At 53.5% G+C, this 22,971-nt stretch overlaps 1 protein-coding gene across 7 annotated transcripts in view; it reads right to left on the minus strand.

Moving 5' to 3' along the window:
- Positions 1–16,118, minus strand: part of AGAP1 (ArfGAP with GTPase domain, ankyrin repeat and PH domain 1) — a 513,101-nt gene extending 496,983 nt beyond the window's left edge. For 3 of the 7 annotated variants that reach the window (XM_033111676.1, XM_033111678.1, XM_033111675.1), the window contains exon 1: positions 15,344–15,540. In XM_033111676.1, the coding sequence (XP_032967567.1) occupies positions 15,344–15,506 (163 nt within the window). In that variant the 5' untranslated portion in view covers positions 15,507–15,540. Of the gene's footprint in view, positions 1–15,343 lie in introns of all 7 variants that reach the window. The other 4 variants (XM_033111680.1, XM_033111677.1, XM_033111679.1 and 1 more) reach the window with 3 other exon arrangements.
- Positions 16,119–22,971: the final 6,853 nt, after the last annotated feature.

Below are 22,971 nucleotides of genomic sequence, written 5' to 3' on the forward strand. Positions count from 1 at the left end.
CTCCTCCCAGCCGTGAGCCTGTAATCATAGGCAGCCAGCTGGCCCGTGTGTCCTCCTCATGGAATCACCACAGCCAGACGGAGCGTCCCAGGACCTAGCCTCAGCAGCGGGGCAGCAGGGAACCAGCAGCCGTTGGGTTCCTTACACCCTCGCTAGGTTCTTTATACCCTCGGTGAGTAAAAGGCTGTGTCGATGGGAGCCACGGATCACACACCGGAATCTGCAGGAGCGGTGCACACAACAGAGAATTCCCCCAGCACCTCTGCTGACCTTGGGCTGACCGGAGAGGGTCCTTTCTCCTTTACTGAAACCTCATACCCAGTGGCCTGTGTGAGCAACTCCCGAGTCTGAATCCCGGCTCAGCCACCTCCAGGTGTGGGTGGATTGGGGCAAGGCTTTAATCTCTTGCTCTCGACCTGTGAAATGGGGGTTCTACCTCCTCTGTCCTGGGGTGACCGGGATAAAATGACAGAAAGCATGTTAAGCCCTTGACACAGGGTCCCACAGATGGCGCACACACAATAAACAGTTGGTGCTATTCTTATTTTATTAAGTGAGGGGAAGGGAAGAAACTAGGAGGGTGTTCATGAAATGTTCAATAGAAATTTCTGGAATCTGGAGCAGGAGCAGCTGTCAGAGATGGCCCCCAGGCAACGGTGTCATTTACGAGGCAAACCCAAGCCTGCCCAGGCCTTCCCAGACTCCTCTGCGTCCCTCACCCGGCCCCACTGCCTCTCGCTGACTGGCCCTCACAGCACGTGGCATTTAAAGTATCCGCTGACATCCGCTCTTCCTAAAATTCATAACCAAATCTGAGACAGAACCACAGCAGGGCGGAGGGTGCCACAGCTCCTGAGGCAGCGGGCATCGTGCTGGGCGGGGCACACAGGCCCGCCCGGTAGCTGGCCACCTCCCGACCATGTGACAGAGTCCGGACAGCTGCTTCCCTGGGGCTCTCCAGAAACAGAAGCTCTGCATAAAAAACCACCAGCACACGTGATGGCAATAACCCCCAAGGAAAGGGCAGGAAGACCAGAGGAAGGACTCGGCCCCAAAGGGTCAGTCAGCGTGTGTGAGTGTGGCCTGGTGAGCGTGACCCGGCTGCCCGGGGGCTTCAGGCAGAGAATCAGCAAGAGGCTGCTCCAGCTTCCTTCCCGCTCAGACCAAAGGCTGGAATTGCACCGAGATGATAACACACGTCAAGAAAAGAGCAAGAAAACAGACTCTAGCAGCTCCCTCAGAGATGGCCAGCGTCTCTGTCCTTTCAGCTCCCTGTCCACCCCAAACCTCATTTCTTCCCATCTTTGCAGAGTTAACATCAGCACGGGCTTGGTCGAGAAAAACAAGAGGAAAGGCTGGGCTTCCATCGGTGGCTTCCAGTCTCGGTGGCCCTGCTCCTGTGGACGCGACTTCTGACAGCTCCTAAGCAAGAATGTTCCCAGGGACGTCATATTTTCAAGAGAAACTCATGGTCAAATACGAGTAAACTCAAGTTTCTGATTAAAAGTCCTGTTTTATGCCCAGAAAACCCCAAAAGGCAACGTCGTAGTCACCACAGTTTTAGTTATGTGTGTTTAAATATTGGAACCAAAGCTTTAAAAACCCGGAATCTGAATCTGAATCTAACAGGAGTTATGTAACAAGAGCCAAGGTAACAGTAACCATGGAAAATGTATCTTCCCAACACAAGTTTCTGGAAAAGTTCACTGCAATTAGCTTTGCACTGTACCTTCCTACGGAATTCTTAGGCAGGGCTCGTTTTAAGAATCAACGTGTGTGCAGCAGGATAGAGAACTGTGAGAACTGTGTCCCCCCGGCACTCGCAGGCATAAACCCCAACCGTGACGGCCCACCCATGTCTCCATCCCCACCCACACCTGCCCTCCACCCTGTTAACAAACAACTGCAAAGGCTGCTGCTTTAGGGATAAAACAGAAGACCCCCAAGCTCCTGCCCTTGGGGGAAAAGACATCCAAACACATCCAAACACACACGTATCTATAAATCGCATTAAGCTTCTCTGACAGAAAGAGAGAAGTGGCAGGGCTGGGTGCGTAGGTGGGTGGGTGATGAACAGGGAGTCTGGCGAGGTGGGGTGGCCGCGACAGACGCCCTGGGTCCCTCGGAAGTGGCATTTAAGACAAGGCTCGGGAGTAAGAGGCCTTTTAATACTTAGAGAAAGCCAAAAAGTTAAACTTTCTCCTCTGGTGGCGGGTAACCGTGAGGCAGTGAGTCTGTGGGAGAAAGACTCACCAACCTTTTAGAAATTCAATCCCCAACTGCATTTAAAGAGGTGACAACTGCCCTATATTCAGACATAAATTCCCCTCACCTAAAAGCCTCCCCACAAAATGGAGATGAAGGCCAGGGCTCTGGCAGGAGATTTTAGACCCATTGGCTCATTAAAATGGAAATCTGGGCTGGAAGCTAGCGCCCTGCAGTCCAGGAGACTATGCGGTCCCGCTGGCCCCTGTGACAGCCTGCGCGTGTCACAGAGATGCCCTCTGGGACAAGGGACAGCAGCACAGAGTTGTGGTGAAGACTGCAGAGACGATGGGGGGAAGGGAACTGCTGAGTCAGTCCCTGCCAGGACGTGGGGAGAGCGGCAGGGGGTCAGATGAGCAGGAGGCTGGGACTATTAGCCCAGGGTGAGGGGAGGTGGTCGCTGGCACAGCACAACCCAGAAGGCGTGGCCCATTTGGGCCCAGTCAGGTGCTGTCATGAACACTGTCATGAACACTGCAGAGCCAGGAATCAGTCACGCATAACTCGGCTCCCAGGTCAGCCTGCAGGTGAGTCCAATTTGGAGGCTCTTCCCTGCGCCTCATGATTGACAGCTGAACTAGACTTGCAGGGTTGCCTTAACACCTTCCGTCCACAGGTACAGACTCCTGAGTTGTCCCTGAGTACCCACCATGTGCTCACACAGTGACAATGACATTCCATCACCGGGCTTACACACAGTTCACACCTGCTTTTTACTGCCTCTCACTGAGCCCGGAGGGAGCAGGATACGGCAGAGAAGTTGGTCCTTCTGCGGACGCTGCACACACACACTCAGGGGAAGCCTTCGACTCGTGTGCACATGTCACACAGGCACACAAGTGCTAGACCACCCACGTACTACGTGGACTACATGCACACACACAACATGTTTCCTTCCCTTTTTTGCATATTACTCTATTGAGCAGAATTTCACTGTTTGCTGGGAGAAGAGGACTGAGGGTGAAACAACTGAACACAATGCCCTAAGACAATCTGTCCTCGTTGGACCGAGACTTCTCCTCCCCACCCTCCCAGCCGCACCTTCGCCAGATCAAGTCAGTTCAGGGACTGAGGAGCAATGGATGGGGCAAAGGCAGTCACTCTGGAGACCGGAGGAACCTTGAGATCAAAGTTTAACCCCATGGAGTCGAGCCTCTGAAACTGAGGCCCAAAGGGACACCCGCATTTCTCAAAGGTTCCATGGCAGGAAGGAGCCTGTCTTGGATCCCCAGGCCAGGGCTGTCTGCTCCCTACAGACACATAGAGTCGTCAAGGCAGTGGTCGGCCATCATTCTGCTTCCAGGCAGCTGTCACGGTGTATGACACGTTCCAACAAGAAAATGCCTGAATTCTGTCTCAGTACATCGGCTGCTCCTAACACCAAAGTCCTGGGACACAGAGGACTTTGTGCCACCCCCATCACCCCCAAAACTACCACGGCCCAAAGAGGGGCTGCACACACACACACACACACACACACACACACACACGTGAGCTCCGCTACAGAATTCCAGTCAGAGTTCAATTCAAAGTCTCCCTTTGCGTCCCAGTTTGAACTGTATCAAGAGTAACGCGACAGAAAGCTGTCTTCCGAAGCACAAGTTCGCCGGCTCCCCCTGCAGAACGAGGCACCCTTGCATTCGACCCACACTTAATAAGCACGTGCCCCGCTGTGCCAACACTGCACCTGGAACCTGAAGCCATGACGCTGTTTCCAGAAATCCACTGGATTCCACGCCAAAGTCAGACCGGCCTTGGGAAACTTCGTGTTCTATAGAAAGTGCTGGCTCGATGTTCCTCTGGGTGGATGGAGAGAGACCAAACGCTGACGAGTGGAGAGTCAAGCCGATGGGTGCAGAAGGGTTCGCGCTAAACATTCTTTCAACTCTTCTATATGTTTGAGAATTTTATCAGAAAATGTTGAGAAAAAGATCATCCTCAAGTTGGAGTCAAATGTCATCTTTTAGTAGCGAGACGTCTTGCTTCACTAAACCCAGGCCCTAGACTGTGGGACACCCCTACCCCTGGGCAGAACTAGAAGGGCCCCCAAGCCCACCCAAGGTGTGTGGGGGCTCCCTCGCCTCAGGGGAGCAGTCCGTTGTTGCCCTGCCCCACCCGCCCAACACACGGCGCCCCAAAGCTTCTGTCCCGTGGAGGAAGGCCCGGCCTTCCCAGACAGACAAACCAGAGTGCCTTTGATCTCCAAGTAGGCAATCCGCAGACAGACTGAAAAGTCCGAGAGTGCCACTTCAACCTGCATTCCACCAGAAGCAGAAGCTGGGATCCTAGGAAAAAATGCAGGCTCCCTCCTAAGTGTGGAGCTCGGAACCGCTCCCAGGAAAAGCAGCAGTGCCACGAAGTCCAGACCCAGCTCGCCGGCCCCGCGGGGCCTCCAGACTCTGGAGAGAAGCACGGAACCCAGTGCCCGGGTCTCTGGGCAAGCTGGGAGGTTAAGGACAGCACTGGTGGCGCTGCTGGGGAGGGAGGGACTTGAGATTAAGGCTGCGGGCAGAAAGAGATGTGTTAACTTTCTTACTCCCCAGCACAGAATGACCAGAAAGGCAAGTACGGACTGAGACATCTGGGTAAAAATGAAATTACCTTAGTGCAAACTGGAAACTGACTTTTTGTGTGAAGACAGTGGGATTTCTTTGGGCAGAAATGAGAGTTTTCCAAGGCCTTCTGCTGAGGCAAGATGACATGGCGCCTGTCAGTGCCCCCCTAAATGTTGTCAGCTCCCCATCTTCGGGAGCTCGGACAAGGCTGCCTCCTGGGCCTTCTGTGGCACACCCTCTCCTCTGCTCGCCCACCGGCCCTGGCCTCGCACAGCCAATGGCCAGCTCACCTCTGTGGTCCAGCACCTGGCCCTACCAGCCTGTGGATTAAACTCCCTTAGTAAAAAGTACACACCCCCAACAGACAGACAGATAACTACGGATACAGATACAAATATACAGACATGGATGAACACGTCAACCACGCATCACGGGCCTGTGCTCCGCATTGCTCTGCAAAAGGCACAGCCTCCAGGAGACCACCTGGCCAGGTAAGCCGGCCCGCAGGGGCCCCCACAGCACAGGTTCTGTGAGCCGCTCAATTCACGTCCGTGCCCCGCGGACAAATTCCGCTCCTGGGGAGTGACGCACACCAGCCCTACCGCCACGACGGCTGTGCACTTCAGACACTGTCACAGAACCCGCAGAGGAAGAAGAGGCTGCAGTACATTCCACAGGCCTGCCTCTCAGCCAGTGCGACAGAGGGCGTGGCCCCTGAACCTCCACATCCAAGCCTGGGCTGTAGGGACAGGGCCCACCTTTACCAATCCCGTGACCACCCGTGTGGCTGGCACTGCCTCCCACCTAAACCTGGGGGCGTCTGCGATGGATCCCTCCCGGCAAGGCCCCCACTCCTGCGTCCCCAGGACCAAACCTCCGTCCCTCCTCCACTCCTCCACCCTGAGACTCACAGGCAACCCCAGGCTGGCCTATGTGTCCACCTTTGGGGCGCATCTGCTTTCGCACTGCCTGGTCCCCCGCCTTCCCTCACAACCCTCTGGGCTGAAGCACCCTGCCACTCCCCACGACCACGGCCCCCCCTCCTAGCGCACTGGCAACAGCTGAGCACATGGCCCCTCCCTCCCTAGATGGGGCTCCATCCTCAAGAGCCTGCCCCGCCCAGTACCGAGCCCGGCTGCTCCCTGGGGCCCACAGGCTCTACTCCATCCTCCCCTCCTCCCCGCCCTCCCCAGTTCTCAGCGGACTGAAGACATTCGGTCTGGAGGCTGCACTCCTGCTACCAAGGGGCCTGGAAAGCCCTCCACTACTGCTGCCCACCCAGGTCCCCTGCACCGCCTGGTTCTGTCTCTAAGGCTGTGGGCTCCTGGGCTAGATCTGCAGGGCGCTCGCTGGGAGAAAGGCTCAGGTCGCCACATCTGCTTAGCCCCCTCCCCAACACTGGCTCTGCCCAGGTTGGTGCCTGATAACATCTTGCCTAGGGATTCTCACGTGAACCACTTCCCATACTAAACAAAGTAAAGATAAACATGGCCCGCCCACTCCCATCCCTCAAAGTAAATATTTGCGTTTTGTAAAGCCACTGGAGAAGCTCGCACAGGCACACAGCCCTCCACCCCTCCGTGGGGTCCTCATATGCTCCTGGCCTCCGTGAGCCAGCACGGCCTTTGTGGAGGGGACAGGCAGTCCCCAGGACACTACAGAACGAACAAAGAAAATAACCCCTTGAGAATAAAAGAGTTGGCAGCAGGTAGCTTTTTTTTTTCTTTTGTATCTTCGCATAATTGCTACAAACAACAGAAACTGAGCAGTGCTAATATGTAACTATTAAGACCACAGAACAGTTTAGGCCAAAAGTAACAAATGAGTTTCCTTTCAGATACCCTCCCAGATCCAAAGGCTACCTACAACCCAGGCCCCAGGTGGTGAGAAGGACTCCAGGCGGGGCCAGAAAGAGTATCCCATCGGCTAAGGAGGTCTCCCCGGAGCCAGGGCCCGGCCTGAGTCAGGGGAATGGTACCATCCCGTTCTAAAGGAAAGTATTCCTGGTAAAGGACTTCACTCACCTAGCTCCATCTAGAAAGCTGGAATTACTCAACTAACAAGGAATTAACCATCTACAGAAAATCCTGCATTTGGAAAACCTAATGTCTAAAACAGTGTGGGGGAAATACGTGTCTTAGCCACTTAAACATTTGTCAACAAATAATGGAAAGAATGTAAATCAAAGGAAGGAGGAAGCAGCACAGAGCCATCTTGAGTGGCAGGAACTAGACCTTGAACAGCAGTGCAAGGTCTCTCCAGACGGCGCCAGCCCGGTGGCAGTGTTAGGATGGCTCAGTCAAGCCCAGGGAGGAAAGGTTAACAAGACTCAGCAAGCACTGCACTCCCAGGCGGACACGCAACACAACGGGGGCGCCTGGGCAGCACAAGGCACGGACGGGACCACGCACAGCCGCACTAGTCACACCCGCCCCAAACATGACCCAGACGCCCATCAATGGTAGAACAGATGGATAAACAAAGGCAACCACCTCTAATGAACGCACTGTGATGGGTCTCCCCGAGCAGCCGCCTTCTGGTTCTTGATCTGGATACTGCTCACACACAGCGCTCAGTCTGTGGAAACGTCCTCCCTGTCTGTATTTAAGTTCTATGGCCAAAACAGGGGTTCAAAAAAAATGAGCAAGTTTGAAGTGGTCTCACTCCCACCAATCCCAAACTCCAAATAAGAATACGTGGAAAATCAGAGACGCAGGCAAAGCTAAAATCGAAACAATGATCCTTTGTTTGTACATGTGTTTGCTTGTTTGTTTGTTTGCTTGAAATCAGGTTGCAAGCCTGCACTAACAGGAGCGTGTCAGAAGAGGAGGACACTGAAATCACTGCCCACAGCAGCACCCCAGATCTATGAAAACAGCAAAGGGTGGGTGGACGGGTTTCCGGAAGTGCCCCCCCTGGAAAATATACCAATTTTCCCCTCACAGAAAAGGACAACTGGAAACATGCAGCAGAATTTCAGGGCAATCAGCTCCCCCCAAATTTCTACTGCATTGCAACAGCTCGCAAGTAACCTTCCCTGTAACAACAAACCTTGTGAAGCCCACAGTCCGCCCCGGCAGGGAGAGTATGTAAGTAAAAACTCAGAAAACTAAGGTGGATCTTGTTTAGTAGTAGGCGTTCCTTACAAAACATTCTCCTTCCTTCAAGTATCCTCAGTATGGTTAGTACATCCATTATCAACTACAACGCACTGAATTAAAACTAACTTCACATCCTAAAGATATTGTTCTCCCTTTAGGACTATTACCTAAGAACACGATAACAGTAGCTTTTGGGAAGCCCTGATCCTAAGCTGAAATCAACATGGTTCTATTTGCAAGAGCCTGCTCAATGTTGACATTTCTAAGACCAAACATAAATCGTTTGTGAGCATGGCCGAGAATTATTTGGAATTCTTCTTCCAGAACCATGAAAAGCATTTCCCACCCTTTAAAAAAAAGAAAGAAAGAAAAAAGAAAAGAAAGCAGCTTCTAACCATGATGCTAATGACAACCAGACGGCATGAGCAGTTTTAAAGATTAGACAGTTGCTTGTGTAGAAACACTGTACAAATACTCCAACACTGCAGCCCAAAAAAGACAGTCCCCATCAAACAGCGGGAGAAGTGTGAAATTTGCAAATGAGCCCCTGGTTAAACAAAACACCAATCTGTTCCCAGAGAGCTCGGGGTGGCCACCTGTTCCGGGCTGGTGGCGAGTTCTGACTACCCGTGGAAGAAACAATATCGGAGCGATGACAGCCCCCCTCGGGCCCCGGGCCCCACCCTCGAGCCTATATTTAGTCTGCTCTTTATGGAATATCTCCCAACCTCTCACACAGACAAGCTATTTGGCTGGTTAGTCAAAGGGTCCATTAAGAGCCTCTTCTGGCAGGGGTGGTATTTGTTCTCCATCCCTCCCCAGGCCCCAGACGCAACCAAGACACCCCTGCTGGCCCTGGTCAGCGTGAGCGAGGACCACAGGGGGTGGAGGGACTGGACCCACGACAGTGCCAGCCTGGCCCGGGGTGGGTCCTCACTGCGTCGGGAAAGTCACACCACGCAGCCGTGTGGCAGACTTCCCCCACTACACAACGGGGGCCACCGATCCCTGCCGGCCCCTCCAGGCCCCTGGGAGGCCAGATCACTACAGCACCCACAAAGCCTCGCACTCGTACCCCGTTCCGAAATAACAGATGCTGCAGAGATTAGAGGCTGACATCTGCAGAGTGCATTTTGCTTCTCAGAGAAAAAGATACTTAACAAAAGGAAGGAATTATGTAGCTAAGCACCAGATCAGAACCCCGAACCCTGGACTTTAAAAATAACTAAGCCTGATCTGCTTTGCCAAACTCAATCACTTAAGCGAAAGACTCAAGGGATCTGGTGTGTTGGGAAGGAGGTGGGGCTGAGGGAGGGGCTGAGGCGGGGGCACGGGTTTGTTTGAAAGTTGAGAAACACGAAACAAGACCAAATCAGTAGTTAAAACAAGCCAGAGCCAGACTCACAAACTATAAACACCTGCAGGGTACACAGGAAAAAAGGATGCAAAATAAGGGATCTTAGTCTTAACAAAATAAAAAGTCTGGTTTAGACAGAAAACAGAGGTGGTGGTAACAGGGCCACAGGTTTTGTTTTGCAGGTTCCTGTCACTGCTTCTCCCTTCTGGCTCCTCTCACAGCCCTTTCAAGTCGCTAGTAACACCCAGCTCCCCACTCACAGAAATGCTCCTTCAGCTCTAAAACAGCAACTTCAAACTGTGTCATCTGCTGAACTATCTACCAAGTGAATTATGCAGAGCCCCGTCTAACTACACCGGAGACCACACTAAGAATCAACAATCTCCAACGGGAAGGAGGAAGGTCCCCTAGAAGGAAACGGGACATCCGCTGGTCCTACTCCCTCGGGCTCCCCAAGGCACGGACCACTTCCCCTCACAGGGCGCTCAGTGGCATGGAGGTAGAGTGAACACAGACAGGAACCCACGGGGACCTGGGTTTAAATCCCTCCTCTGCTATGTTTACACTGTGTGACCCCGAGCAACTCCCTGGGCCGCTGGCCCTCCCCTGCAACCTGCAGGCCAGGTGAGAGCAGGCCGTCTGCATGAGAACGCTGGCCCAGAGGACCCGCCCCGGTCAGGGGGCTCTGGCCACCCACAGCCAAGCTTCTCCAAGTGCTTCCCTGGACCAGAGCATTGGCAGGCGCTGGAAACCTGTTAGCACAGCACGTTCTCGGGCAGCTCCGGACCTACAGACCTAGGAACTCTGGGGTAGGGGTCAGCATGTGCTTCCCCGGGTCCCCCTCCCCCCATGTGATCTGAGAACCACTGCTCAGGATCACTGAAGGCACTACACTCTGTCGGCCACTCATTCGTCTCCATCAATGAAACCGATCCTGTCTGAAATTCGCTGACACGCAGCATAAAGAAACACGGTTTTGCACACAGTCGGGTTGAACACTTCGCCAGGAGTCAGCAAGCAGATCGTCGTTGTCTTCCACTACGTACACGAAAGAAAATCTCCTTTGCGCCGCTAGCACCACACGGCATTAGGTCTCCCCCAAGCTAACCCACCAGACCCAAAAAGTGTGCAGCCCTAAACCTGTGCTCTGTGACAGGTGTCAGATGCCCTGATTCCTGCCAGAGGAGCGACACTTTACACGGCCCCAGGGGGCGCAAAAGGACCCAAACTCCACAGAAAACTGTTCGCGCCTCTGGCAAGTCAACAAACAACTCCTGGCCGTCCTGCAAGGACCAGACAGGACCCATCAAATCACAGAGGAGAGGAGCAATGACCAGGACCTAACTTGTGCCCTCCCGGATCTCCCGGCCTTTCAGGCTGGAGTGGTGCAAGGACAGGAGCTGCAGGCAGCGGAGGACACTGGGGAGGCAGACCTTCGTTCTGACTGGGAGAGGCTGGGAAAGATGCTGACATCAGCCAGACTGGAAGGGACGCCAGGACTGTCCCAAGGTCGGACACGGACCTTAAAGTGTGAGATCCAACCTGGAAGCGATAAGCAGCCAAGTGAGAATTACCTTCCAGAAGGAGACTGTGGCATCTGTATCAATGACAAAAAGGCCCCCTACCTTTTGATTACACTGTTGATTACACTTGAAATGTCACCACTACAGTCGATAGTGGCAAAGGGAAACTACACTCATCCGTGGCAGAAGAAGACACAGGCTCCCTGAACACACGCACCTGCAACTCCCAGATGAAATACATTTCCGTACGGGGACACACTTGCAAAAGTCCTGCCGTGGAAAGGACTCTCCAGAGAACATGACACTGGCGGGTATTTGCAGCATTCTCAAACCCTTCCCATCCTGGACGAAGGGACACATGACACATGCTTCGGACGGCTTGCACGCAGGTGCTCGTGGGAACTGGGAATAACCACGAGCTCTATTTCTATCTCCGACGGAGCTAGCGAGCCATCACTGAGGTCGGATCCGCCCAGCCCACGTCTCGGGCATGTCCTACGCCTTCCAGACGTCAGAGGTGGCATCTAGGTCACGGGACTGCCACAGAATGAACTGAGCACTCTGCAGAGCACAAATGCAGAACAAAGGAGCTACATAATGGGAGGAAGTGGGCCCCCTGCCTCATCTGCCCAGGTCCCACAAATGGGAGGGCCCAGCCCTGGAACCTCCCTGTGAAACGGCCCTTACCTGGGGTGTCGGGCAGAGCTCTCCTGCCAAGGATCAGACCACTGTGACCTACCTGGAGCCCTCAGAGGAAGCCATACAAACCACTGGTGGGGCCAGTGGGGAGCTTGGAGCCTGGTGACCGGCCGCCTGGTGAGGGTGTTAGCACGAAGCCGGCTGGGGGCTGAAGCACTGCCCTGCTGGGGGGGTTATCACTGGCACCACAGTTCTGCCACTGCCAAGCGGACTCACAATGTGCAATTGCCAACAGAGGCTTTGCCCCTGAAAGAACAGCTTTATTTAATAAGAAAGGCAGTTGACTCATTTTCCTCAACCCCATCAACCCCAGACAGGCTTTTTCAAGGAGAACTGAAGGGGAAACCTAGCCAAGCTGCGCGCACTGCAGGCAGGCCACTCCCGGCCTCTTTTCAGGGCACGAACACCCGTGCTCGGGGGCTGCACGGCACAGCATGCCACACCCCCATGGGACACTCCAGCAATCTGAAAACCATCAGCAGTGCTTCCTCAAACTCCAGAGATTTGGGGAGAAAAATAAATCTCCCGAAATCTGAAATCAAAATTTAAAAACAGAATTTTTTTGGGGGGGGGCAAGGTAATGTTTTAAAACAAGACTGAGAACCAAATCGCATTTCCCAGGCCTACATACGGTCACAGGCCCACGCGTCTTTGGGGTCTCAGTGAGCTCTTTCAACTGAAATATATTCCAGGAGTCCATCCCACTAGAGATGATTATCAGCCAGGCCCGCTCCAAATCCCTGACGCGAGCATCAGCCTGAACAGCCTTCCGTCTGACAAGGTCACTCCTTCCAACAGCAAAAGCCCCTGGAGCTCCCGGAGAAGAGGGAAATTTTAAATAAACTACAGCACAGCCAAATGCTGGCACAGTATGCCAACATGAGAAAACGCATCCTCAAACTTTGTCATAACACGGAAAGGCGCTCACGTGAGGCTCATCACAACGTTTTGTAAGTTTCTCTTTAATGTTGGGATGCACACGTGGCGGGGGGAGGGGCGGAGCCCAGGCGGAAGAGCCTCTGAAATGCACACTGGTGTCTCTGTTTGGTGGGACAGGCGATTTTTAAACTCTGTGCCACGATGTGCATATACTTTCCTGATTGGAAGTGGTTCTATTTTATGGTCTGGAATGATGGACATTTTGCCGCTGTAGCATCCTGACCTGCAAGGTTCACAGGCAGGGCAGATACGATGTTTCTCAGTCACTGGGATGCTCCTGGCGCACGCCCAGTTGTCCCACTGGGTCCCTCCGAATACATCTGCAGTCGTGTTCCACGGCATGCGCTCGGGTTCAGTGTGAGTGGACAGCCCACACCCACACAACACACCAAATTGTTTCTGTATCTTCTCTCTCCTCATACAAAAAAAATGTTGCCATGTCACCATTGAGCAAACCTCTCCATTTCCTCACCACATCTGAAAACTGGCACAGGGTGGGAGAACATTTCGGTGTAACCCATGAACCTACAGCTCAGGAGAAGGGGCAGCGGGAGGTGTTCCGGGAGGCTGCAGAGCTGGGCTCTCCACGCAAACGATCCTTTGGTTCAGACCAAACTCTGAACGACCTCAAATGTTGCGGAGGTCATTTCCCTCCCAGAACCTCCATCTTCTACAAAATGAAAATGAAGCTAGCACACATTCTCTCGCAGGGTTGGTACAGCCACACAATGAGATTACGAATGCCAGCGTATTTCTGAAGTTCTATACAAACGAAAAGTGCTGTCGCTGTTGCTCAAGCGAACAACAGAAGCACATGTGAATGATTCTTAAGCCTCGTTAAATTACCAGCTCTGACACAACACTGCTATAGACATCCCTTTTCTTAACGGAAAAATCATAACATCATCAAAGTACCAAGCAGGATGCCTTCGCTGATTCTGAGTCTTACTAAAAATGACAAGGATTCCGGCACGAAGTCTCCCATCATAAAGGTAGACATCAAGCTACCAAAAACCATCCTCTGGGAACCACATAATATTTTTAAAAACACACACAAAAACCACATCCTCTTGCTAGAAAGTCAAATTGCTTTGCTGGAAGTGCTCGAGACCCCAGAGCTGGGCTTCAAGAATGGGAAATGCATGCCAGGTGTCTCATGAATCACGCACAGCCAGCGGTCTCTGCACAGCAAGGAGGTGCTCTCGGCCAGGTGTGTTCAATACCTGGCACTGGCTTTCGAAGTGTTTCATCAGACTCCTGCGGGTGCTGCCAGAGAGCTGCAGACAGTGAAACAGGCACAGACAGCGCCCCTTCCGTTTGACGGCAACAGGGCCGCGCTCAGGCCCCCGAGAACTTTCCTGCAGCACCACCCCACCATCATGGTCTCCCACTCGTCTTGTCAGAGGCACACCAGAGCCCCTGCCTCTCAGGAAATCTGGAAGCATCTTCAATTGCCAAGACGGCGGCCTGGTGCCCTGAGAGCCAAGCCCTACAGACAGCTGGAGCGCCACTCATACCCTGTCCGGGAATGAACAGCCCCCTACGGATACAGTGGCCAGGCCACTGGTCGAGTCCACGGGGCTGCCAAGAGCACGCTCAGTACCAAACATTCACCGTCTCCACCTGACTGGCCCAGCGTCAAACCAAGACACTCTGGGGTTAGAAGTGCAGATTGCATGGCGCCTGAGCAAAGCCTGCCTGTGGCCAATGCCCTGTCACTCACAGATGGAGAGGAGGAGGGCGACTGCCTAAGGCCGGGCTTTCCGACATGCTCCTGCCAGGCCTTGGAATGTTCTCAATGTTCCTCAACAGCGGCCCCAGCGGCCTTTGGTTGGGGCAGTTCTGCATTACAGACAAGCCGCCCCATAACCCTTCCACCATCACTGGCCAACAGTGACAAGAGCGGAAAGACTGCTTGCGATTGACTGGGGCTAAGGTATAACTCCACGTTCCACGTTTGCATCCCACCTGGTCCCCCAGGTGACTCTTGGCAGGACCAAATGGATAAAGCATGGAGATGATCCAGGAGCTCAGGAGCAGAACAGTAAGAGCCATCGGTAATCCCGAGAGATAACCAGCCCAGCAGAGATACGGTGCCGCACCTTTCCTGCAGGGTCACAAACTCATCCAACAAGCAGGAAGAGGGGGTGGCCTCTTCACAAGAGGCAAGTGAAAGTGCCTCTTCACAAGAGGCAAGTGAAAGTGAGCCCCTGAGGCTGACGGACCCCCGCCCTCCTGGAAGAGTTATTCTAATTCGCCCAGGACTTTTGCTAGAAAGCCCTCTATGGAGGCCAGCCTTCGCACGGAGCAGGTGGACCTGGACACAACGGCTACCTGCAGCAGGAGCTCACTCTCTGCATGGGCTCAGTTCAGCGGCCTCCACTGTGCCCCGGAACCGAGCAAAGACCCGCAGCGGGCGGCCGTGCCCCACCTAAACGAGCTGGCCAGAGCCTCACCCCAGCAGCAGCACTTCTCAAAACACATCTTCCACGTCCAGCAAGAAGCTCGGCCCTGGCCTGGTAACCTGTCACGGGTCCGGTGGCGCCAACCTTTCCAGCTCCCCCCAAGCACTGGCTGGGCCGGGTCGCTCGGGCGATCCAGGACAAGACCGCACTAAACCACTGTCTCACAGGAGAGGCTCGACAGCCCATTATCAAATTAACGCTGACCGCCCATCTTCTCGGACAGAGCTCGCTGGCCCGGCCCTCAGCCTCCCCGCCACCGCGGGTTCTCGCCCGGCCTTGCAGGGTGAGAAGCACCGCAGTGCTCACTCGGCGGGGCAGCCGCGTGCCACGGGCCGGCGCGTGTGTACACACGCACGCACACGCGCGCGCACACCCCGACGCGCCGGGGGCGCCCGCTCCCCTGCGTTTTCCAGCAGCCCCGCGGCGGCCCGGCCCTCACCTTCGATGGCGATGACGTGCTCCCGGATCTGGTTCTGCAGCACCGGCTCCTCCACGCGCTCCAGCAGCTCGTAGATGGAGTAGATGTTGGGGTGGACCGACTCGAAGCGTTGGATCTCGGCCCGGATGGCAGCCGAGTTGGCCAGCTGCTGCTGGTAGTTCATGGTGCAGGCGCCGCGCCCGGAGCCGCGCGCCCCCCGCCGCCCAGCGCCCCGGGGCCCGCGGGCCGCCGAGCCCGGGGCGCCGCAGTCCCCCGGGGAGCCGGGCCCGCCGGCTGCGGGCGGAGGAGGCGCAAGAAGAAAGGAGCGGGCGGAGCAGGCGCGGGGCCGGCCCGCGGACTCAGTTCATGGCTGGGACGCGCGGCCGGCGAGCGAGCGGGCCCCGGCGCCCCGGGTCAGCGGGCCCCCATGGAGCGCGCCGCGGCGGGCGCGGCCAGCCCCAGAGGAGGCTCGCTCGGGCGCCTTCCTGCGCCGCAGCCGCTTCCACCCCTAGGCGCTGCCCCTCCGAGCAGCCATTAAAGCCCAGGCAGCCGCCGCGCTCCGAGCTCCGGGGCCGAGGGCCGGCCCCCGGGCAGTGGTCGCGCCGCTCCGGGCGCCCGGCCGCGGTGTAGGTCCGCGTGCTGCGTGCTGCGCTGCTCGGCGCGCTGGGGCCCCTGCGCTGAGCCTGCCGTGCGCCGCCCGCCGAGCCGGGACCGAGCCGCAGGCGCCGTGCAAGCCGCTGAGCCCGCTCCCAGTGCCGCCAGCCCGGCCGGCCCCCTCCCTGGCACGCAGGACTCCGGCCCACGTCGGCCCCGCCTCCGCCCTCGCCCCGCCCTCCCGTGCGCTCCCCGCCCTCCGGCCGCTGCGTCCTCCGCGGCGCTTCCCAGCGCGCCGGATCCCGGGGAATTGCGCCAGGCTCCGCCCCGCGCCGGCCTCTGGGCTTCCTGGGACTTGTAGTCCGCGCCGCGGCGGCTCCCCGCCGGGACAGCAGCGTGGGGGCGCGCGGCTTCGTTGCCAGGCGCGCAGCCAGGGCCGGGGGACTGAGGGGGCCGGCCTCTCCCGCCCGCCCGCCTCCGGCGCGCTGCGGCCCCTGCCCCAGCCCTCTCCGCCGGCCCCTGCGCCGCCCCTGGGGACCCGGGAGGCACTGCGCGACCCCGCCGGCCGCGGTTTTGTTGTTTCCAAGTGGGTGGCTTGAGACTGCGATTCGCCAGTATCCCCCGATGGCACTTTGTTGGCTTCCCTCCCCACCATTTTTAACTTTCAGCCTCCTTCTCCGAAAGTGACCTGAGTGCTCCCTCGGGGGCGTGGGTGTTCAGTCCACGAGTAAAGTGAAGTTTAGATGAGGATGCGAGCTAGGTGCGATGAAATACCACGGAGGCTTCCTAGGCATCCTTCTCCTTAGTTAAGGGTGGGGTGCGGTGGGGAGAGAGAGATGGATCTCAAGCTGCAGCCTCCTGAGCGCTGCCGCGTGCTCGGCAAGGGTCCCCCGTCGGCCCCCGCCCCAACCCTCGCGTAGCTCAGCCCCCGGTGACCCAGCGGCCCCGGCGCGCAGAGGGCTCGCTGCACAGCTTTGAGGCACTTCGAAGGGTTGCCGATGTACCTGGTTTGTGCGCACCGGCCGAGTCCCTGCCCCCCCACCCACCCATCTTTAAGAAACAGAAGTCTGCGGCTTTGGCAACCTTGAATAAAGCCACCTGAGGCTTCACCTGGTCCCATGCAGCCTGTATCTGGCTTACGCACCCAGGTAGCCAGCCTAGCTGGGTTACAGTCTCGGGGTCCACAATTCTCCAGATGAATGTGCCCACCATCTTCAGCATTGTGGGCCTTGTCACACCCTCCTCCTCACGCCCAACTCCCAGCAGAGTCCCTGGCACCATTAGGCAGAGTTCCTCACTCCATCCACGAGATGCTTCTGGCTTCCAATGATCATAAGTAATTGTAATAACTGAGATGTCTGCAAGTGGCCTCGTTGTCCTTAGCCTGTCCGCAGCCATTGGTCATTCCCCCTCCTTAATAACCCTCCTCTCGGCTGCTGTGATAACGTGCTCTCCAGGCTTTCCTACTACCTTCCTGGCTTCTCCGTCCCTTTAGTGATTCCTTCTTACTTCCATAACCTCTAAATATGGAAAGCCCCAGGGGACTCGTCCTTGGGCCTCTTCTCTTTTTTATATGCCATGTCTCTGTTTTTTGGCTTTGGACATCATATACAGGTTAATGGACCTCAAATTTACGTCTCCAGCCCAGACCTCACCCCCGATAACATTTATATGTAACTACCTCCTCAGCATTTCTTCAATGCCCCCGGCAATTTAAATCCAAACGTGTCTCAAGCTCCTCCTCACACACCTACCGAGGTTCTCTTGACCACCATGTTGTGAGGAAGCGCAAGCCTCTGGGGCAGACTGCGTGTGAATAAAAGATCCTGCAGATGATTCCAGCTACCAAGCTTCAAGTCTTCAGAGCTGGAGCCCTGCACATAGTAGAGTGAGACAAACTGTCCCCTCTGTGCCTCATCTGACTTCCTGACTCATAGAAACTATGGATAATAGTAAATGATTAATGTTTTAAGTCACTGTGTTTTATAATAATTTGTTCTACAGTAATAGATACGAATAGAGAGGGGATCCTTGAACCTGGTGAAAACATGAGATTCGTGGTACGTGTGAGAGAGACATCTTTGTTTCTTGATTCATCATTTATCGAGCGTTTACCGTGAATAAGAGACCCCTTGAGAGACAGCCCAGTTCCCACACTGGCTTTGCTTGTCTTCTCCAGGGAGCCTTTATCTGATGGCCACGACTCATCTTCCTCCTGAGACCTTATTATTACTTACTATTGCTGCCTAAACGTAATGGTGTGAATAGCACAGATGTATTACCCTGTAGTTGTGTGGGTCAGAAGTCTGACATGGGTCTCTCCAGGCTCAGGAGACAGACGCATTCTTTTTTGTAAGCTCTGTGTAGGGTCCCTTCCCTTGCCTTTTTCAGCTTCTTGAGGCCGCCTGCTCTCCTTGACTTGTGACACTTTTCTCCCATTTCACAGCCAGCAAAGGTGAGGTGAGTTTTTTCTCACGTCACATCACTCTGACCCTCTCCTGCAGTTGCTTCCCCCACTTTTCAGAACCTTTGTGATTATATGGATCCCACTCAGATAATCCAGGATAATTTTCCCATTTCAAGCTCATCTGATTAGTAACTTTTATTCCATCTGCAGCTTTAATTCCCCTTTGCCATGTAAGGTAATGCATCCACAGGTTCCAGGTATTGGGACATGGACATCTTTGGGGGCTAGGGGACATTATTCTGCCTATAACACATTAATAAACGCTGCCACTGTCCGATATGCACTTACTATTTACTATTTGGGGGTGTTAATGTAATGGTAGTTGCATTTGAACCTACACTTGTGTGTAAGGAGAAGAATCTTCAAAGAAAACATTGGGTTGCCAGAATCAGCCTTGGACCCACCCACACGTCTTAAGGGGTTGGGTATCCATTGGGAACTCACGAGCTTTGTGTAAAGTGATAAGTCACCTACCACTAACATGTTCAGAATCTCACCAGTGCCCCACAGACATGACCCAAAGTGATGGAAAATAGAAACACAGGTGAACAATTTCTAAATGCTTCCTTTGCACTTACACTTTTAGGTCAGCCAGCGTTCATTTGTAAGGTTAAAGGAATAACTTCATGTACAAAGTAAACAAAATGAGCAGTAGTACTGTTTAGCTTAAGGTCATTTTTAAAAGGTTTTCACATTTATTGAATATCCTTAAAATTAATGGACTACATATGAGCTTCAACCAAGATTTTCTCTATCCCACTGAAAATGCGGAAGATTGCTGTATGGACTCCAAGTTTTATTTTGCCAAGTGTCACTAAAATGAGGGTGTTTCTTAAAGACACTTACAAAGCTTTAGGGGTGACAGAAGGTGGGGCAGGGGAAGTCAGGACTCAGCAGAGATGGAGGCAAATTAACACTGAACACTGGACTGGCCTTTTCTCAGAAGTTCCTCGGTTAATGGCTGTCTGGAGAGCCCTCACTCGTCTTTCCTCACAGGCCCTTCTTTTCTCCTGCAGACAATTGCGCTTCCTCTCACAGTCTCAGCAATCTTGAATTGCCAGGATGAAATTTGCCCCAAACCATGATGCTTTATAACTCTCACTTTACCTCTTTGGATAAAAACCCAAGGGGCCAAAAAATGTCCATCGCCATATTTTCTTATTAAAGAGGAATGGTTACTCAGATGAATTCTATGGGCCATGAAACTTTAATAGGTTGCGTTCAATCTTATCAATAAATAGGATAGGATAGGATAGAACAGAATAGATATCACTGTATAGTTGGAGTGAGTTCTGTTCTGTGAGCTTTGTTGTTGAGTAAAGACAGAGAAGAGGTACTATTTCTCAGAAGACAAGCATAGAAGCAAAACCCTCATCCTGCCTTTCATCTGGGAGTCTTTACTCAGCAAAACTATTCTGAACCTCCCCGGTTGTATCAACTTCCTAGAGCTGCTGTAACAAATTAACACAAGCTTAGTGGCTCACAACAACTCTTTATCTCACAGTTATGGAAGACAGAAGTCTGAGATGGGTCTCACGAGGCTAAAATCGAGGTGTCAGCAGGGCTGTGTTCATTCTGGAGGCTCTAGAAGGGAATCTGTTTCCTTGCTTTCAAGTTTCTAGAGGCTAATTGGATCCCTTGGCTTGGGGCCTTTTCCGTTTTCAAAGCCAGCAGCACAGCATCTTCAAATCTCTCTTTGACCCTCCTACCTCCCTCTTAAAAGGACCTTGTGATGTCATTGAGCCCACCTGGGTCATCCAGGATAATCTCCCCAACTCAGGGTTTTTAATTTAATCGCACCTACTGCACCCCTTTTGCCATGGAAGGTAGCGTTTTCACAGGTAGCCGGTCTACTCACTACCGTAACTTTGAATTATTTATAAACAATATTTTAAGATATTTGTAATTGGAATGTGATGGGAGCTTGTCTGATTTCTCTTGGTGACAAAGCCTCAGGCGCTGCTAATACTTCTGTGGTCTGTTGTTTACATTCGTGATGGAAGGAAATACTGTATTTGAATTAGAGCTTCAAATACATTAAAGATGTAAATGTTTTCCTATCCAAGTTTACAGACACAGCCCTGTAGTGCAGGGGATCCTGCTGACTTCGCCATGTGTCGTGCGGGGCGGCCTGCGGGGTCTCTGGTCCCGCTCCCCACATAAGAACGCAGGACATGGTGAGGCCAAAAAGGAACACCCACGGAGCCATAGGTAGGGGAGTCACACCACTATACTCTCACTGGCGGCTGGGTTGGAGACACAGGAACCAGGAGCAACACAATTCTCAACCCTCACTGTGCTGCTTGCAGACTCAGCCACCATCTTCTTGCTAGCTCCCCCTTCTTTTCTTCTGCTAGCCTAGCCTCGGCAGTTATATTCATGGCCAATGGCTCACTGGTTACAGCTGACGGCCAACTAGCCACAGCTGCTGGCCATTTGATCACAGTCGATGGCCATTTACTACCTGAGCCAGCACCTTTCTATGTGAGGCCGAGAGCCTGGAAACTGCTTTTTGGGGCTCTGTCCCCACAAGCCCCCCCCACCATCCCGTGCTCACTTTAAGGCCAAGACAGAGCTGGCAAGATTGGGTGTCCGGCCCAGGCAGAGGGTTAGGGTCTTCTAAGGCAAGTCCTTTTTTAAAAACTGTAAAAAAAATACACATACCACAAAATGTATCATTGTCATGCGGGGCGGCCTGCGGGGTCTCAGCTGCCGCTCCCCACATAAGCACACAGGACATGGTGAGGCCAAAAAGGAACACCCACGGGGCCATAGATAGGGGAGTCATACCACTATAGTCTCACTGGTGTCTGGGTTGGAGACACAGGAAGCAGGAGCCACACAATCCGCAACCCGCCATCCGCTTCTCTGCCAACCAACCTCACTTACTAGCTGCAATCTGCCCTGCCAACTGCAATCCGCTCTTGCTAGCTCAGCCACCATCTTCTTGCTAGCCCCCATTTTTCTGCTAGTGTAGCCACAGCAGTTATATTAGTGGCCAATGGCTCACTGGTTACAGCTGACGGCCAACTAGTCACAGCCGATGGCCATCCAATCACAGTTGATGGCCATTTACTACCTGAGCCAGCACCTTTCCACGTGAGGGCGAGAGCCTGGAAACTGCTCTCTTGGCTCTGTCCCCACAATCACCTTAACCATTTTTAAGTGTATAGTTCAGTAGTAGTAAGGATATTCACATCGTTGTGCATCCAATCTCCAGAACTCTTTCCATCTTGCAAAACTGAAACAATATCCCCATTAATCAACAACACCCATTTCCCCTTCTCGCAGCTTCTGGGAATCCCCCTTCGACTTTCTATCTCTACGAATTTGATCATTCTAGGGACCTCCTGCAAGTGGGATCATACAATATTTGTCTTTTTCGACTGGCTTATTCACCTGGCATAATGTCCTCTAGGTTTATCAATGTTGCGGCATGTGTCAGAATTTCCTTTATTTTCAGGGCTGAATTATATTTCACATATGACACATTTTGTTTACCCATCCATCTGTTGATGGACACTTGGGATGCTTCGAACATGGGTGTGCAAATGTCTCCTGGAGACGCTGCTTTCAGTTCTTTGGGGGCATATACCCAGAGGTGGGATTGCTGGACCGGGCAAGTCCTTTTAGTGGCATGCCAGAGGGACCCTCAGTTCCACCGAGGTCAGTCGGCTTTCAGGCCAGGGTTAAGCTCCTCAGATTTGTGCTGGAGAGAAGGCTGTAGTCTCAGAGTGTCACAGAATTGATGCTATGGAGGGACTTAAGAGTCCTTTCATACGCCATCGAGAAAACTGAAGCCGTGCCGATGAAGTCACTTTCCCAACCTGCACTATTTGTTTGAAACAACCCAGGAGCAGAACTGAGCCTGTGAAAGCTACCAAGTCCTGAACCCACACGGGGGCCTGGGGTGGGGGACTCAACATGGCTACAGACCCCACAGGCTGGAGGTGTCAGGCAACCCAGAGCAGAGGGTGGTACACGCCCCAGTACTGTGTAGTGGACACACCCCTCCCCTTGCCTGATGGGAATAGCCACACAACAGCTGTAGCCCTAGACCGTTCCTTTCTGTTTTCCAAATGAAGGTAAAAGGCAGAGATTCCTATGGTCCTAGCAACCTCCTCAAGCCCTCTTCTGCACATGCCATGAGAACACTGGCCGATTTTCATGTCAGCTACTGGGGTGTGACAATGCATCTGTCATTTGCACACCAACCTGGGATTGGCAGCTGTTTTTAAAGTGGGTGTTTCGAAAGACACACACTAACACAATTGTGTAAATTATTTCCTCTGTCTAGCAAGGGCAAAATGCATGATAATTCTGAGTGTATGAATCCTTCTCTCATAAAATGGAAGATTAATTTGCTTCTACACATTCTGTGAACTGATGAAAAAGCTGGTTTCATACACATAGCTTTGGCTGATGAACAAATTAGACAGTGAGAAATCAGATGCAAATGAGTAGTTTCCAGAGACTTCTGAAATTTTATAATCACCTCCCAGATCATGACAAAACCAAGTAATAATTAGAACAGATTTAAGGCCGCTAAAAGGAGGGTCTCTGTAACGTTTACTGAGTTTATTTTTTT

This window comes from Rhinolophus ferrumequinum, chromosome 8, assembly GCF_004115265.2.
Source record: "Rhinolophus ferrumequinum isolate MPI-CBG mRhiFer1 chromosome 8, mRhiFer1_v1.p, whole genome shotgun sequence".
NCBI classification, from domain to species: domain Eukaryota; kingdom Metazoa; phylum Chordata; class Mammalia; order Chiroptera; family Rhinolophidae; genus Rhinolophus; species Rhinolophus ferrumequinum.